This window comes from Phalacrocorax carbo, chromosome 6, assembly GCF_963921805.1.
Source record: "Phalacrocorax carbo chromosome 6, bPhaCar2.1, whole genome shotgun sequence".
Lineage (NCBI taxonomy): Eukaryota > Metazoa > Chordata > Aves > Suliformes > Phalacrocoracidae > Phalacrocorax > Phalacrocorax carbo.
In genome coordinates, this window is record NC_087518.1 from 35,896,386 (window position 1) to 35,914,745 (window position 18,360).

The window sequence follows — 18,360 nt, forward strand, 5'->3', positions numbered from 1 at the left end:
TTCTTTGGGTGCATGGAAATGCACAGGGGTTTTTGTTGGGTGGGTGTTAGTTGGTTTGGGGAGTGCTGGTTTATACACCAAGTGGCAGAAAGGCAGGGCTGTAGGGTACCTGTGGGGGAGCTTTAGGCTGCCTGGGCCTGGCACCAGGACAGGATGGCCTGGCCATGTCCAGCCCTGAGAAGGGCTTGGCTCTGTCATGCCTGCAGTTTCCCTCAGGTCACTAGGGGCTGTGGCAAGGCCCCTCATGGCCTCTTCTTCCTGAAGTGCTGGGTGAGCACTTCATGGGGTGGCTGGTGCAGGGTGTCCCCTGCCCAGGAGCGGTGGGGTCTGGTGCATGTGCCTTGGGCAGTGCCAACGCTGTACCAAGCAGAGGCATGCTGCAGCCCAAGAGACAGTGCTGGCCTTCTAGTCAACTGCTCAAGTAAAATAGTATTAACAAGCGAAATGATAAATAATAAATAAAAGAACCATTTTATTGCCTTCAGTGCTAAGGACATAGATAACAAAACTACACAGGATGAGAGGTGCTCTCCACAGCTGGAGCCTGTGGGTGCTGGCTGAGGATGGGGTGCCACAGCAGTCCCTGAGCCCCCAGCACCAGCCCTTTCCAATGTGCTGGGCTGTGCCAAGCTCAGCCACCACTGCTGGGTCCCCTCCCAGCTCCCCAGCACCAAATGTTTCCCCCAGAGCAGCCAGCCACCCCTGCCTGGGGCTGTGGGAGAGCTTCGTGCCTCTGGCTGGGGCACTGCTGGGGTTTTTATTTTTGACTATTGTGTGAGCTGGCCCACAGTCAGGTGGGGCCAGGGCCAGGAAAACAGAACTGGTGCAAGGAGCGCAGCCAAACCCCTTGCCGAGCCCGGCTGCTTCCCAGCAGCGCGAGCGCCGAGGGGACGGGGGGCCTGTGCAGCTCGCACTGACTACGTGGCAAAGGGCAAAGCTTTTCCATAGTGTTGGCAAGGCACATACTTCACAGGGGTGTATTGCTCCTCACCCTCCTCCTCCTTGCCTCCCCAAGCTGTTTGTCTTGCTGCAGGATCAACCTTTATTTCCTAACAGCCACACACAAAAATAATAATAACAATAATAATAATAATAAAAAACCCACATCAGTCAGCGGTTCAGACAATGAAGGAAAGGCAGTTGGCTGGCAAACCGAAGCCCAGCATCTTCTGTGCTAACTGCAAAGGGAAAAAAAAAAAGCAACATGCTGAAGTCATTACAAAAGGCTGATACTCTGCTGGCATCTCATCCCAGCTGAGCACCGCAGTGCACCGTGCACTGGAGCCCCTTGGCCCAGCTCTGGCCCAGGGCTTGGCTGACAAACTTGGGACCAGTTAATAGAGCTCTGCAGTGGGCTTTGTAACAGCAGCAGACTGCAGCAAGAGCCGTGTCTGGTAGCTCAGTGCTTGGGGGCAAATGGCACGCTCCCCTGCTGCATGACGGGATTGCTGTCAGTGCTGGCAAGGCAGAGAGGGGCGTGTGAGTGTGCGCGTGTGTTCGTGTTTCAGGAGGAAGGTGCTGTGTCTGTGGCCCACTGAACTGAAGCAGCTCTTCTGCCCCAGCAGGGCCAGTGCTGCTTTGTAGATCATTTGCTGTATAAAGCATTAAATATCACAAAAAAACCCCACCAAAAAACCCACAAAGAAAAAACGGGGGGGTGGGGGGGGAAACCCAAACCAAAAAAAGCGGGGGAGGGCAGGAAGAACAGCAGTACAATCTTTAGAAATGCATGTCCTACACTTACATCATCACTCTTGGACCAAGCCCCAGCCTTTTGCCATGTGGCTGCGTGGGCTGGGGAAGACAGCAGCAGCAACAGTGTGTGGGATAGTCCACGCAGGGGTGTGGGTGTGTGTGTATTCATAGGTGCGTGTGCATGTGCGTGTGTGTGTACACTGCCTGGGAGGGCAGCCTAGGTGCCGTAGCACCCGGGCGCCCTGCTTGCGGCATCCAACCCACAGACTCCCCTGGCAGGGTGACCCCTAGGAGCCAGGCCATGCTTTGTGGCAGTGGGGGTCGTTCTGTTTGTAGTGCTTTGGCTCGAAGTGTGGGTTCCCAGAACCCTGCTGGGTGGCTGGGGCTGGGCTGCCCCACGGCACTGCTGCAACCCTGGGCAGCAGCCCACTGCTTCCCATCAAGGAGGCTGCACGGGCAGGGATTCGGGGCAGGTGTGTGGACGTGCATGGGATTGACAAGGAGCAGGGCTGTCCCACCAGGACCAGCACAGCCATGCTGGCAGAGGAGGGATGTTCCTGCTCCTGGGGTGCAGGGTCTGGGCTGGGGTGGCAGGCCTGGCATGGGTGCAGAGCTGTGGCTCTCCCTGCACCTGTAGCTGGGAGACAGATACTGCTTCCACCTGCTGCACGAATGCACTGGGCAGGGAGGAGGGGAGCCTGATCTCAAGCATGGGCCTCCCCAGCAGTATCTCTGGGCAGGACCCCAGAACTCAGCACCCCACCTCAAGAGCCAGTTTAACAGGGATGAAAAAAAAAACACCTCAAAAACCCAAAAAGAACCCAAACAAAACAAAAAAACCACCACAAAAAAAAAAACCCCAAACAAACCCAAACCCCACAATTCTGGACAGTGCATAAGTAGCAAAGGTGGCCTGTGCCCCTCAGGTGCCAGCCCCAGGCACCAGCTGCTGATGCTGACACCAGGACTGCAGCAGTGTGCATCAACCGCACCCCTGCTACCGGACATGGCACACTGCATCGGTCCCCTGGGCTTGCCCCTGGCGAGGGGCCAGCTGAGCTCTATAATCCCTGGGCATGATGCAGCCATTACATAGGGTCAGGCACAGGAATGGGCTAAGTGGGGACTGCTCTTGCTGTGCCGATGTGCCAGGAGCCCTGAGGACCCGCCAGCGAAAGGGCTCAGTCTGGCAGCAGGACCTGCTGCATGCTGGGTGCAAAGGCCGTGCAGCTATGCCGCAGGAGCTACTGCAGGGATTTGACAATAGCCCTCAGGGCATGGGGTGTCTCTGGGACGGAGGGAGACGCACTGTAGAAAGTGTTGGTGTGATTTCTGCGCTGCTCTCGGAGGTAAGGAGGGACAGATGAACTTTTGATGTGGAGGATCCTGGTGTCCATCACTTCGCAATCGATCTGCATCATCACCTCGTAGTCCTGCCCATTGATCACATTCTCTGCAAAAGTAATTAAAAAAAAAAAAAAAAAAAAAGTCGTCAGTTAGCCCTGCAAGCTAGTGACCTAATGGCACCAAAAGCAGAGCTTTCTGCACCCTTTTTTTCTGGAGCAGGAGCTGGAGCAGGGAATCCCTTCCTTTTTGCAGCTCCACACATGGAGTTCCATCTCACAGAGCCAGCCCCAGCCTGCTTGTGACACCTCAAAGGGCCCAGGCCACGCTTAGCATGTGCAGTCACACCTAGAAATTAATATAAATCTTTTCCACTTCTTCATCTGTACATAATTACCAATGGCGTTTGCCTTGTATAACATTTATTACTGAATTGTTGTTCTTGAGCCACTAAAGTGCAGGGGTGATTGAAGATAGGGCTTATTTAAGAAAGCTGAATGTTTAACTTTTTATTGGTTTAAGAATACTGTAACCCTCTTGACAATGAGAAGCTAAAGGAATTTCGTCACCAGATTATTAATAAAAAAAGTCAAAAAGCTGTCTCTCGAAACAATTAACTGCACCTCATTACCATGCTGACCTGCTGTCGTATTTGCATGATGTTGTGGTGTGATGTTGGACAAGGCCATTACCCTTAAGAGGCCTCCGGACACGGGGAGACCCAGGCCAGCACACGGGACTCCTGTGCAAGGGCACGCCAGACTGCACCACCCCTGCGTGGCCCCAGGCCGGGCACGTCTGCTGCCGCAGAAGGTCCTGGGCTTGCAGGCAGAGGCTGTGCACATGGCCAGCATCTGCTGCCTGGATTTAAAGGTGGGAGACTGTTCCCTGCATAGACAGTGTGTCCAGGAATGTGAGAGACGAGATCGGATTTCCAGGCACGACCAATCCTTGCCTTTCAGAGTCAGAAACACTGACTGCCACGGGCAGGGTTTTCTTTCTCTGCTAAGAAGGATGGAAGATCACCTAATGGAAAGCGTATGGATTGGAGGAATGCAATATACATTACTAATTTTTACTGTTTTCCTGGATTAACTCTGACTCTGGATGACAGCTGACAACCACGACCGGACCCTCTTGTACCCCACGCCACCTGTAGAAGCCATTAGATCAAGTACATCTCATGTAATAATGAAAAGCAGGAGCAAACCCTTGCTACAAGGGCTGAGAGCCTGCAAGGAAAGTCAAAGCTCCCACCTGCAGAAATGAAATGGAAAAAGCTCTGTATGTGCCACCAAGTGACTGAGGCGAGCAGCAGCTGTGTGTGCCTCTGATTCAAATACCCCAAGAAGTGCTTCATCCCTCCCGGCCGCGGTGCTGCTGATAAAGACTTGCCATAGCTTCGGGTGCTGTGTCCCCAGTTGGGACCCTTTTAGAGACCATCGCTACAGGCCTCCCCTCCTCTCATCCTTTGGATGTGCTCTTGGTTGTCACCCAACAAGCTCAGGACCAGATGGCGGACGGGACTGGGCTGGTGGTGCTGCTCAGGATGGGGGCTACACAGGGCGGCTGCGGGCACAATGAGATGCTGGTGGGAGTAAGAGCCTGGCCTTTGGGCTGGAGAGAAAACAGGAATGGACCAGCTCCCTGTGACACAGCAAGCTGAAAAAGCAGCTCCTCAGCTCTCACATTGCAGACGACAGCTTGACAGGACCCCAGCTATGTGACAAAATGTGCTCCAAAGCAACAAGTGGGTGAGGTGGGATGGGACAGTAGGCAGGGACAGGAAAAATTCTCGGTATGGCAGGAAGGCTTTCCTGCCTCTGCCCACAGTGGCCAGCACAGCGATGTATCATTAGGTTCCCTGGCATTGCACAACATAGAGACCGGCAATCCCAGAAAGCAGCCCATGCGAGGGAGGGAGCTGCTCTGTGTGGGTGGCAGCAGGGAGCATGGGAACCAGATCAGCCCATCTAGGCCAGCCAGGATCCTGCTTCTCCCAGTGCTGACAGGCTCCCCCCACGGGAGGCCACGTGGATCACGATTAAGCAAGCCACAGCTCTGCTATCCTGTGCAAGAGGTACTGTGTCTTCTAAGGCCACCACAGCTGAGATAGATAGCTGGGAGGAATCATGCTCACAACGAGCCTCTCTGGCCAGCAGGCATGGATGGGACTCACACCCAACTCAGACATTTGTGAAGTGCCTGAATCCTGCCCTGAGCATGTGAATTAGCACAGGAGTGACAGTTGGGTTTAAAGACAGGTATCTGATTCTTTCCCCTTTTGGGTAGAAGGCACTGCCGATGAAGAACTGCTGTAGAAAGCCTCTGCAAAGGGTCTCACCTGACAGGGATGACGACAGTAGCAGGAATGGCTCAATTCCCACTACAGACATTTCTAGCAGCCTTTCTCATTACTGTTAGCATCGAAATGACATAGAAGAGGAGGTGGGATTTTCCACAGAGACAGCAGTTGCTGCTGGGTGATGCTGCTCGGTGCCTGGACCAGCTCTGTTCAAATGAGCAGTCTGAAAGCCGTGCCAGCCCCTGGATGCCTGGCCACCATCAGAGAGCCCTGCAGGCCCACCTCAGCGCAGAGGGTGGAGGGGCTGGTGCTCTGCATCAGCCCATGTGATGCTCTCAGCAAAACAACAGGCAAACGTGACCTGAATGTGGCCGGCACAGCACGATGTTGGAAAGACTAGCTTAACTGTCAAAGGGGCAGGGACTGCAAAAATGATTCCACATGGCTCCGTCCTGAGCTCCGTGCCATTAAACTGTTTCATGATCTGGATAAGGAATAGAGAGCATACTTACAAGATTTCTGGAATCCAGTTTAGACTGGAGAGATTTCAACCACCTTGGAGTACTGGATTAGACTGCAGTTTCGATAAAAGAGAGAAGCTGTCCAAAATCTTCAGGATGCATTTCAACCAAGGCCAGAACAAAGTACAACGCTCAAGAGAATTGGAAAACACGAGAACAAAATGGGGCTGGGCAGAAGCACTGCAGAAAAAGCTTGAGGACTGCAGAGGATTACTATGCATAAGCCAACAGCATGACAGGACTAGAAATGATCAGATCGATTTCAAGAGAAACAGATTTATCTTTGACCGAGTTTCTAACAATAATGAAATTTAAACCCTGGCTGAAGCTACCTTGGGAGACCAGAGGGTCTTTGTGACTGGCAGTTTTTATGGAAAGGCTGGATGACCGCCTGTCAGACAAGACCCAGGGTACCTGACCCTCACTCCACACCGGCACAGGCACTCGCAGTTGCCAGTGGTCCCTCTAGCCCTGCCCTTCTGTGAGCTGCAGGTGCCTATTCATGACTGACACCCCTCAGGGTAGAGTGCAACCGATCATTACAGAGCCCAGGTCCACAAAGAAGCCAACATACATCAGTTGAGTTGTGATGGCTCTCTGTCTGCTCTTCGCTCATGACGAAGACAAAGCAGGGCAACTTGGGCAAAGCCCTTTCAGTGAGGTTTGAGCTGATGTTTGTTGCAGGGTAGGGCAGCATACAAGCCAGGCCCCACGGCTCAGATGGCCGTGAGAACACTGCTGTGCCATGTTTGCTTGACGGTCAGTTTACATCCAACAGCTATGCAGTCGGACAGGTCCAGCTGTGCTATTCCTAATCTGTTGTCAGTGAGTGGGCAATACCTGGAGTCGAGCTGTGGGTTCTCCACGGGACTCCGTGGTCTGACATCATACACAGAACAGGCCAACAATTTTGCGTTGTGATTCCTGCATCACATCTCTTAAAAATACCCTGGTCAGGCTTTCCTTCCTTCCCCTTCCATGGGGTCGTCCAGCAGTACCAACATCTGTGAGACACTAATGGAGCACAAGGTGCGTTTTCTAGAGAGGCCATGATGAGTGCTGAGCTTGGCAGCTGCATATGGCTGATGTCTGGCAGGGTCAGTGTATGTAACCAGCGCTTTCTCTCAAGGCCCAAGTCAGCCATGTACTGCACTGCCTGAGCACGCACCCACTGCACCTCACAGCCCTCTGCAGGGTGGCAGACATGGGAAGGGGTGTCTGTGAAGGGAGGACCAACAGCTCAAAGTTTCTGCATGCTGCTGCTGCTGGTTTGTCGGCTGGAAGGTCAGAGCTGCCAACCTATGTTACACGGGGATGCTTATTAGCCCAGAGCAACAGTGACATTAAATTATTTCTAAAGTTTATTGTGTTGAATTACCTATGACTGATGTTTTGTGGGATTACATAAGTAAAAACACAAGAACAGATCTCCTGTAGAGGTGTCTGGATTTATAAATAGATTTATTGCTCCTCTTTGAAGTTCAGAGCACACTGCTATTCATATGGCCTCAGGCTTAAGCAGCTATCCTTCCCAGGCCAAAAGGCTGTGTTGCACTTAATTATTTGTTAACAGGTTTAAAAGCTGTGCTTCAGATGACAGACTATTTCAAATTAACAGAAAAGGTAACTGTGCCAAGCATTGCTGCTCTCTGACTGCTCCTTCTTGAAGAGGCTTGCTGGCTTTCGCAGACTGTACCGAATTACCAGCATGAGCTTGGTCTAGGGAACAGAAATCTAATTCCCCAGTGTTGCTCTCTAAGGCTTACAGCAGCTCCTCTTAAAAACAAACATGTTGCAAGACCCAACTGATGAAAGCTGAACCCAGCAGTCCAAACCAAAAACGTTTAGCAAATAAGGCTGAGGGTAATAACTACTGTTACAAATTACCGAAGATGATGGAAGATTGTCTTCATATTTGAAGTATTAGATTTTCAAAACTGGTTTATTAGAAAGACCATAACGCCAAAGTCCTCCTTCTCCTCTCAGTAGTACTGACACATATCAATCAGTTGAATGTTCAAATGTCCATCTTTGAGATCGATCAAGCATCTACTTCTGTAAGAGATACTGTCTTAGAAAAAGGCAGAAGACAGGCAGAGGGCTTGAGAGGCGGGCAATGAAAATCTTAAGAGTCTGTTCTGCACTAAGTCAGAACAAATGATGATGTGAACTGTCTCTCTAGACTCAAACTCTATACACGTCAGTGGGCTGTTTGGCCCTATGGATGCAGTCATAGGACAGGAACAAGTTAAGCTGGTAGTTTACCCTTTCCCACTTACATGCACGCTCCCCACAAAGCTCTGCTGCAGGAAAATGCTTGTCTTGAAAACTGCATGATTTGCAGAGAGGGTGCAACAGAGCTCCCCTGAAATACCGCCTGACCTTGTGAAGTGTTTCAAGGCTAAAACAAACCACCATGGAAGAGCTTTGCAGCTTTCTGAAGATGTGCTTATGCCTTAGGTACATTGATACAAGCCTTCTTCTACCAGATTGACTATGAATTTTGCCTTACCCCTGGCAGTACCACAGCAGACTACCCAAAAAATACTCTGTGAGACCAATACTGTATAATTCAGGGCCTGGGCCACTGATTTGACATCCTGCAGTCCTAAGACTTTTCTCTAAGGTCCCAACTGCCTTTGCAGTAGATAACCCATGTACCTACTGTCTGGTTTCTTAGAAGGTGACTTGTAAAAGTGGTCAGAACCTGCCCAGCTCTACTCCCACGCTGTGCTCACTGAATATACAGTTAAGTTAGTGTTGACCACATAGCTCTGGTCTACATATCCTTGCTTCTGCTGGTAAGATACAGGGAGGGAAATCACTTGCCCCATCTTTACTTTAACTACCTGCCTTTGTCAACAAGGCTAGAGAATCATCCCCTCCTCATGGACAACAGCATAGAGTGAATCTGCTATCCCTGAAACCAGTTTAGTTGATGTCAAAGTTAGGTGCCAGGCAATTATCTCTGAATATGGTGATGCAAAACCACCAGCTCTTTTAAAACCATCTTTGCTGAACAGCTACTCATGCCCCTTATATTTTCCACATTTCCTTCTAATGAGAAAGCTTGCTTTGCCACACCAGATTCCAAAGACAGCCAGTGTCAGTGTTAATTTACACTTAGAGCCCCATCTGCAGCCCCATCTATCACACCGGCAGCAACCTAGGCAGCCTTCAAAGAGCCACTGGATGTGTGGCAGTATCTGGTTGCTTTGTGCTAGCTGTGCCAAGCTGACGATGCTGAAGTTTGGTTTAAATAATTATTTAGCACTGAACTACCCAAACAATTCATAACAAAATGCATAAAGCCCTGCCCCAAAACAGAGCTTATGTCTAGGGCAGCACAGAGTTCAGAAAGTGCAAGCTTCAGAAGAAGATGAGGGCACCAGCTGCACCTGGGGCTGGCCTGTTGAAAGGCTGCAGCTGTCCCCAGACATAATTCAGGGGGCCTTCTCCGCTGCAATCTTCCATCTCTTCACCACTGAGCAGCCCTGACTGTCCTACCCAGCACATCTGGACAATGTTTCCATCTGAAGGGCTGGTATACACTACCAAATAAGTATATAAATGAAGCAGTGGTACTGTAACAGCTACAAAGACTAAAAATACCCTCACTGCAACAATGCAGCAGGGTTCCTAAAACATTTACAGATTTGCTTGTTAGACAGGATTATTTGAGGCAAGGGAAGTTATACTGTGACCCAAATAACTTATCTTTTTAAAAGCAAATTCCTGCTTGGAACTATTTCCAAACAAACCAGTTGCAATAGTCTCACCTCTGTGGACTTAGCTGTCCTCAGTCCCTGACACAGGTTAAGTGAGATCCTGGGCATTTCAGTTCTCAAGGTCTCCTAGCATCTCTCAAACAGTGAGCCAAGCTTCTGGGTCTGTATGCATACAGGAACAGGGGCCATGGTCAGAAACACTGGATCCACATAGTCAAAATCACTTTGATGAGCCACAAGCTGACAGCAAGGAGACAGGGTCTCTTCCCATGTCTAAGCTGTTGGAGCATTGGTGCCAGGGGCTATTAAAGGGGAAGATATATAGAGGCATAGGGGTAAGCAAGAAAAATCGAGGAAATAAGCTCTCTGTGACCTCCTAAGTAAATAAGGGAGCCACAGGAGAGATCAACACAGGCTGTGGATGAAGAGCACAAAGTGCCCTTAGCTTACACCACTATGTGATTTTTGGAAAAGGCCATCGCCTCTGGGCAATGTGGTCCAGTGGCAGATGTGTGCCAAATGTGCTTTGCAGTACCTGGTCCAGACTGGGAGGTCTCAGGGAGAGGGAAGGAAAATTGGCTCTTCCCAGTGACCATTTCCCACCTGATCTCCCACCTCCCCTTCCAATCTTCTTTCATGCTGCGCAGTCACTTCCCTCTAAGAGAAAGAGCATGAGCTACAGAGGAGAGGGTCCAGTGTGGAGCTACCTTGATTGCTCATTTTGGAGAGGGAGCCAATGGCCATCTCAAGATCAGAATCACCAGTGTTGACACTCCCAAGCACATCATTTGAAGCTCCCTCAGGTAGAGTATTTTTCAGAAATACTGAGACATTTTTGACAGCACTGGCTGTGCATATTTGTGTTGTTGGCAGGGTACCTTTGCTGCAGGGGAGCCATATTTGAAACCTAACCAGCTGTGGAAATGCTAATGACAAGGGAAAAAAGAAAAGAAGAAAAAACAAAGACAAGGGGCAAAGCAGCTCTGCTACACAGACAGCTCTCTTGGGAGTGAAGGACAGAGGCTGAAGAGAGAGCAACTCTGCTAGGCAGAACCATCCCATGCCTGCTTGGGAGGCACAAAAAGTATCACAAACTCCCCACACAGCCTGCAAATGCAGACATACCCACTTATAAGACAAAAAACTGTACACAGGAGAGTAGCCTAAAAAGGCATGCCAGTAGAGGCTTCTTTGAAGAACAAGGGGTGGAGGGCTTGTCCCAGGGCAGCATGCAGGGGACTGCTCCTTCTGTGTGCAGCAGGGAGGGACCAGGAGGCACGGGCATGTTCCCTTTGGTCACTGCCATGGGTCTAGCATCCTACAGATGCTGTTAGAGCTGGAAAACCTTCTGGCCCAATGCTACCTTTGGTTTTAAATGCTAGCAAGCTCCTCCTTTCCTGCTGTGCTGGTGGACTGGCCACTCTCCTTTGCTAGCCTTGATATTGCCTAAGGATGACTGCTCTGCACAGGCAGGAGAGCACAGTTCTGGCAGCAAAGTCCCATCCAACCTGTGCTTCTGCCTCTAACAGTGACCAGCAGCAGAAGCAAAAGTCAGGGCAAGCATGTACTTTTGGCGATAAATGAAATTATTAAGTAAATGCTTCCCAGACACCTTATCTACACCGTTCGTGGTTCTTCAGGTTCTGCTACAACCCTTCCCTCAGCCACCGCTGTCAAATTCAATAGTCACTGTGGTAGGGAAGCTGTTACGCTTAATCTTCATTCCTGTTGCTTCTTCTCCTGCATCTTTCATTGTTTTATATATCTATAAATATCTATGACCAAAAATGCATAGTATTGAAGACGGAGATTCAGCAAGGCTCTAAAAATGGTTCATGCTTTGTTTTCTACCCCCTCTCTAAAAATTACATTGCTTTTCTTCCTTGTCTAAGCTGACACTTGGGGAAGGACATGCAGTGGTGCCTCTGAGCAGTAACAGCTTGGTTATCTGCTACTGCATGTTTGGTCAGCAACACTTTTCCCATGTAAATTCTTTTGCATTTTTCACACCAAGTTTCACCTGCTGAACAGAATTTCACTCCTTCCCAAGATCTTCCAACCTGTGTCTGGAGATGCAGGGCACTAACCCCAGCACAGACCTGCGTGGGAGTCTACTGGTAACATCGCCTTCATTGCAAAATGTGACCATCTGTTTCCACCTTTCATTTATACCTTTCAGGGAGACGCCAATCCACAACTAAGCCTCCTGTCTTGCCTCACAAAAACTTGCTTTCTTTTAGCAGTTTCTGAAGAACTACTTTTCCCCATGTTTCTTGAACACTCAGGTATGTTTTTGTGCTGAAGACACCACCCTCATCCTCATGCTTGCTATCCCTCTGAGGCCTGTGATGGAGTTCTAAGGTAGGACTTCCCTCTGCAGAAGCTTTGCTAGCTCTTCCCAATCTATTGTATGTCCCCAGGCATGCTCAACTCTCACAGATTCAGCCAGCTTGTGCAAAAGTGAGACTTGATTTTTTACAGTTCCTGAGGCCATTTTAAAAAAGTTTGCCTCATTTGTCACTTGCCCTTCTCTTGACAATTATATAGCCTCAGCGGTTAACACCAGCACAAGAACTTGTTGCTCTTTTCTTCAACAGTGCTGACTTCAACTTTAAGTGCTCGTTCACACCTTGGTCCTCTGCAGGCACTAGAGATTCCCTGGCAGGCGTCCTCTCAAAAATGCTCTTATTATTTTTTTATGCCTCAGGCACACTGTTCCTCAATATCTTTTTCTGGCTTGACTTCTTATGGTTTGACATTTATTCTGCCAGAAATCGTGCTTTTTTCTATCCCCTCATTTGGCTACGATGTCTATTGTTTAAAAGATATCTTCTTACTTCTATGAATTTACTTTAATGTGTTACTTAAGCCTGTTGGATTTTTAGGGTCCTTTTAAAGACTTTTGCACTGAGCTTTTAATCTTTAATCAATCTTCATACCATTTGCCAGCATTTTACCCTACTGGTTTTTCTTTTAATGTTTTCCTATTCTTATTTAGCCCTTACCTTTAAACTGCAGTATGTACTTCACTATTTTAATTTGTATGCACTTACTGACAAAATTTACTTCATTTTTTTTCAAGAGGCAGTGTCACTTTTTCATTGACATGCACCTTCTCTATCACCCATTATCATTTGTATCCTAGTGTTAGTGTCTCACTGTTTTAAGAGTGAAGGCTGGTGCGAGCCTGTATTCACTTACAGTTGAAATGTCTTTATAGGTTGGATGGTATCCAAAGAGTGAGCTGAATTTTCCACCTGTCTCACTTGGATACATAAAATTACCTCATTTATTTAGATACTGTGATCAGCTCTTGCTCACAGAAGCGTATTTTTAACACCATCTCTGTGAAGCTTCTGTCTGTGTGGGGTGAGCACTTTCCTGCACACGAGCTTCTCTGATTCAATACATTTGCCAGTTAATTAAAAAATAATCACATACACATGCTGCAGAGTGCCTATCTGAACATGGCACACTAATAAAAGTGAGACCTCCATTTCAGAGATTTCTGTTTCCCAGCTACAGCAACAGGAGACAGACAGCTTTAATGTATGAATCCTACCCTGAAACAGAGGTGTCTCCTTTCTCATGGTGAGGGGCAGCTTGGGCTGGCAATCATTTCTGATTGATTCATGATCATGAATTTCACATTCACCCAGAAGGCATTTGTGCTGCACTGGGATATGCCATGGCCTTTACACTTGGGGCTGCTGCAAAATAAGACTGGATGGGGGCAGATGATTTACAATGAAGTGGTGGATGACTGAAATTGAAAATGTTCTTCAGATGCTCAGGATGTACTTTTTCAAATGCTTTCCTACAGCAACTCTGCTACAAAGAATCAAGCCTGGGTGACACCCAGGAATCACACCAGGAAGAGCCAGAGGTAAGGTGGACTGTATGAAGATGGTGAGGAAAACTGCAGCATGGAGGACTAGACCTGGGATGTGAGAAGGCGGCAAAGGCCTCCTGGCCCCGCTGGCAGCAGTCCTTAGAGACTACAGTCCAAACACTGAAAAAGACTGTCTTGGACTGCTGTGTTTTTACTAATCTCTAGGTTTACTCCAGTGATGTTCTCAAGACAGAACTCATAAATGTGAACCTCCTCTACCAGCTCTGTTGCAGTTTTTTATGTTGTTACAGGGTGAGCTCATTATGGATAATTATGTTTTAGATCACTGTAGAAATAAAGAGCTACCAGTAATCAGAGTTGGCCTGTGTATCACAAACATAAAACTGTGTTTTCCACCTATAATTTAACACTAAGAGGAATTATGTAATCTTGAATTTACAACACTTGAAAATGTATTAAGGCAGATCAGCTGGGCTTGAGGCTAGAATTACGACGTGCTGCACAAACGCAGTTCAATGTAGCTGAGATGGCGATGGTAATCTCACAGATGGGGATGAAAATTTTCTCTTTGCTTTGCAGCTCAGCTCTCAGCACAGTGCTCTCTGTGAAGCTTGATGGGAGAGCCTACCTACATGGCAGTATCAGCATCCAGGGTTAATGAACATCTAAAAGATAGGGTCTCTGCAGTGAGATGTGGACTCGGAATTTGGCTCCTTCTGCAACTCCATACTGGCATCCACACTGGCAGCTAATGTCATGGGTTTCTTTTTTCTTCTACTTTGTGGGTTTTATATAAGTGTGCCTTTTATATGGAAAAAACAATCTGGTGTAATAACTCAACACTGGTGTTGGAAATACTATGAAGTCCAATTAATTTATGAGTCATTCTCTACCCCCTTCGTGAACAGTGTGCTCCCAAGAAAATGCCATCTGTGGCATTTATCCTGTCTATACAGGGAAGACCAGTCACACTGGGGCTTGGCCTGCTCTATCACACAAACCCAAGAGATACTCTTTTTCGTATTAACAAAGGGCTAAAAAAGCACAGAAGATCCTCTGAAATCATCTTCCTGTTCTTTTGAATACATAAAAATAGGTTACTCATTTAGCAATTTAGGTAAACAGCTCGTTATGAAAGGTCACTGGGGAATAAGCCTTTATGATTTCATTTCTTGTTCGTTTCCTGTCTAACTAAATAAACATGAACTCAAGTGACACAGATTCCATTCTTTTGTGCACAGATACTTGAATGATTGCTTTAATACTTTTTAAAATAATTTAATCTTCTCCTTCCTGTCAAAGACAACATATATCAACAGACAATGGTTGGGAAGAGCAAAATCTCCCAAAGACAACTAAATCTGTTGAAAACTTCTATTTAATGCTGAATCTAGGCAATGATCAATTTTGATGGTTCAAAGAAATGTAGGGAAGTTTGGGGCGTTATTTGGGGTTATATATCAAAACCCCCCATATATATATAGGGGGTTTTGATAAACTGTGCTTTTATATCACTTTGAAAAGAGAAAAAGAGTGAGAATAGCAACATGACTAAATTCTATGGGTAAAATTCCTTGACAAAATCTGTTCTGCCACAGTTTCCATCCTGACCTCTACAGGATAGCTTTACATGAGCACAAGAGCTGAAGTACATCTGTCACATCAGCAAACCATCCTAATTACAACAGAACCACAGTAATGCAACATGCTGCTTGTCCACAACTGCACACAGGAGATAGCAGACCCTTCCTGTATCTCAGTCCAGGCTCAGTAATCTGCTTTTGCAGTGAGGTCTGAGCGCTAGCTGTGGCTCTGATTTTTCCCTCATCAGGCTTCACCAAACTACTTTTATACCTCAAATGGCAGTTCAGGAAGCAGAAGGGTGGCATTTTCTAAATGGCTTGTAGACTTACAGCATGGAGACATTCTCAGATATATTTTCCTACATCCTGGTTTAGAGGTCTTGATGCTTGAAGGATTCTCAGTGACCTTAAAAAACCTTAGCAGCCACCCTCTCTCATCTCACAGATAGATTGTAATCCAACATACACAACTTGCAGAGCCTTATGCTCATATTCTATAGCTTGTAAGGCTGTGCTGAGTTCTCAGCAATTTCTGCTAAATCCAGAGATAAAAGCAGAAACAATGAGAGAAGTAGCTCTACAGATCATGCTTGTGTAGCCAAGAGAGAGTCTTCTGTACCTACTAATGTGGCATGAGCTTCTCAGTGTGCGGCCAAGGACAGCAGCTGTGGGAGGGAGCCACAGGGACTATGATTTGGCTTCTAACATGAAGAGAAGAATGAACCAATGACAGCTAGAGATAGCTGGGGCCATTAGTCTCCTGGAAGCTGTTCTGAAGCTATTCAAAATGAGAGAGAAGGCTACCCAAAATGTTAAGCAGCAACCTTTAGGGATGTCAGCTGCAGTAAGTGGTATGTGTTGTTTTAGACCTTCCTCATTCAATGACTGACTGGGAATTCTGCTTCTTGCTCTGAAAGACGAAATAGCATCTTTTGTTTGCTTGACCCTGAAAGGCAGAGGAAGCTGGAGACTTTATTTATTCAACCCCATGACATGGGAACTTACAGAACATTGTCACTTCCCAAAGAGCTTTTGTTTTTATTTTTCTTCTAAGCCTGTGTGGGTTCTGCTTGCCTTATGGATTTTTCACAGGCAGTTTTTGCTACCAGCCTTGGGCATCTGTGAGTGGCTTTTGCACGCAGCTGTCTGTTGAAAGTGTAGCTGCATGCAAATAATCATGCTGCTTGATGGCAGAAATCCCTCCAGTTTTGATCAAAAAGCCTTACCACTAGATTTGTTATTGATCATTTTAATTAGAATGTGTATTATTTCAAAGCACTTCTGAAGTCTGTTACATTGGTATGATGATGGATGCTAGGAAGGAAGGCTGAGGGAAGTTTCAGTGATCAGAAGCTGGCCAGCACTACAGAGCACATGGACTTTGCAAAACTCACCATCCTGTTCACAACAAATTTCTGCCTTTAGGAGACTATCTTGCTGTTGTGTTTCATGAAAAAAACCAACCCTTAAGAGAACAGGGTTCCTGAAGAACCAAGAGCATGCAAGTTATAGAGAGTCAGGCACACAAACAACTATCTCAGAGGCAGACTGAAGGCAAGTCCCATTGTGTGACATTAGACTAAGGACCTATCCAGAATATTTGGATAAAATTCAAAACTCTCTGTCATGGCTGCCAATTCCAAGAAAATGGGCCGTGCTCTTACCAGTGACTTTCCCAGCAGGTGTCTCATTTTTGTTTGGCTGAGAGTGCAGACACCAACCTTCAATTTAGGGAGAGCAAATGATGGAAGGACTTTCACGTATGGGGAACTGTTCTGCACAGGGATCCTAAGAACTAAAAAAGCCTTTTGCAGATTTGTGCTGCTGCTAAGATCACCAGCACTCATGGTGAGTACACACCTGCACAGACGTTTACAGCTGCTCCTACCAAGAGAAAGTGCAAGCTGTGGGAGCATCTAACCTAATCCTAGGGAGAAACGCATTAATGACAGTGGCTTCTGGGGCTAAACATTGAATGCTATCTCCTATACTGAATGACTGTACATATGTTCTCACTTATGTGTGCTGCAAGGAGAAGACTACTGATGGTGTGTGCTGCGCTGCAGAGCTGCAGGCATCCTGCAGAGACAAAAGACTTGTGCTTGGGGTAGGAAGACTGGCTTAGCTATACTGTACTCTATAGATTGTTTTGATCCAAAGATCGATGTTATAACCCACTGCATTTTTTACAGCAGTTAAGTAAATAGGAGACTAATGGCAGATGTTTTCATTTAAACTTCAAGAAAGGCACCGCCTATATGTTGATTTGGAACTGGTGTAATGAGCCAAGAAGACTGAATTACAATAAAAGCAAATTTAGGAACGAAATCTACTGGAGACTTAACTGGTCTCAAGTGCATAGTTACATTTCTAAAATAATAGCTGCAATCCAGCATAGCAAACATGACTTGCTTAAAAACAAAAGCTGGAGTTTAACTATAAATTGCAATTGGCTTTCATTCCCATGAGAAACTGAAAGATATTTCTGCTTGGAATAATTTCTCAGTAAAGGCACACCAGTGGTGCCCCCAAAACCATGTACAGTGAGACTAGGACTACCCAGTTCTGTTCTTTTTCCCTCCAGGCTTACCAACCCTAAGGTCCTCAGGTACCACCAGGCAGATTTTCTGTAATACTTATATCCAGAAATGCTGGGGCTTTATCGTTGGGCAGAGACAGGTCAAACTGCGGGGATGGCTGGCTGCAGGGGAGAGGTGTACTGAGGGACAGCCGCCAGCAGGGAAATGGGAGAAAGGTAAAGGGCTGCAAGGGCATCTGGGGAGGCAGGAACGGAGGAGCTGACAGCGAGTACTGGCTGTGAACTGGGGAGGTGGCCCAGTGAACTTGGAAGGGGGCTTGGAACAGGGTGGGCAAGAAGGAAAAAAGGGTAAGAGGGGGAGGATTAACATGGATCAACATGTAACAAGTTACTATACTTTCTTAAAAAAAAATACTTAAAATTATTTAACATATGTTAAAATATTAAACATATTTAAATATTTAAACATATTTCTGTGTGCCTGCACAGACGCCCTCAGTGGGGGTTTCGCTGCCTTATCCTCACGCTCAGAGGCGCATGGGCGATGCAGGGTGACCAGAAGAAGGAGCACATAGGAGAAAGTTACAAGGTAACTGCCATTTTTACTCTTTTCCAACATATAACAACTGAATAGTTTTTATCAAGTTTTTATGATAAAAACGAATAACATACTGTTACTGCTTTGTACAATACTCTTCTCTTAAATTTCCATATTATTGAACACACATATGTGCACATACGCACACCCGTCTACTAAAAAATTGTCTGTTGAGATTTGCCATTAACTGCAAA

General features: G+C 47.1%; 1 protein-coding gene across 2 annotated transcripts in view; it reads right to left on the reverse strand.

Moving 5' to 3' along the window:
* Nucleotides 1–455: 455 nt before the first annotated feature.
* ATF6 (activating transcription factor 6) overlaps nucleotides 456–18,360 on the reverse strand; it is an 84,240-nt gene continuing 66,335 nt past the window's right edge. For both annotated transcript variants that reach the window (XM_064454721.1, XM_064454720.1), the window contains exon 16: nucleotides 456–3,148. In XM_064454721.1, the coding sequence (XP_064310791.1) occupies nucleotides 2,940–3,148 (209 nt within the window). In that variant the 3' untranslated portion in view covers nucleotides 456–2,939. The remainder of the gene's footprint in view (nucleotides 3,149–18,360) is intronic.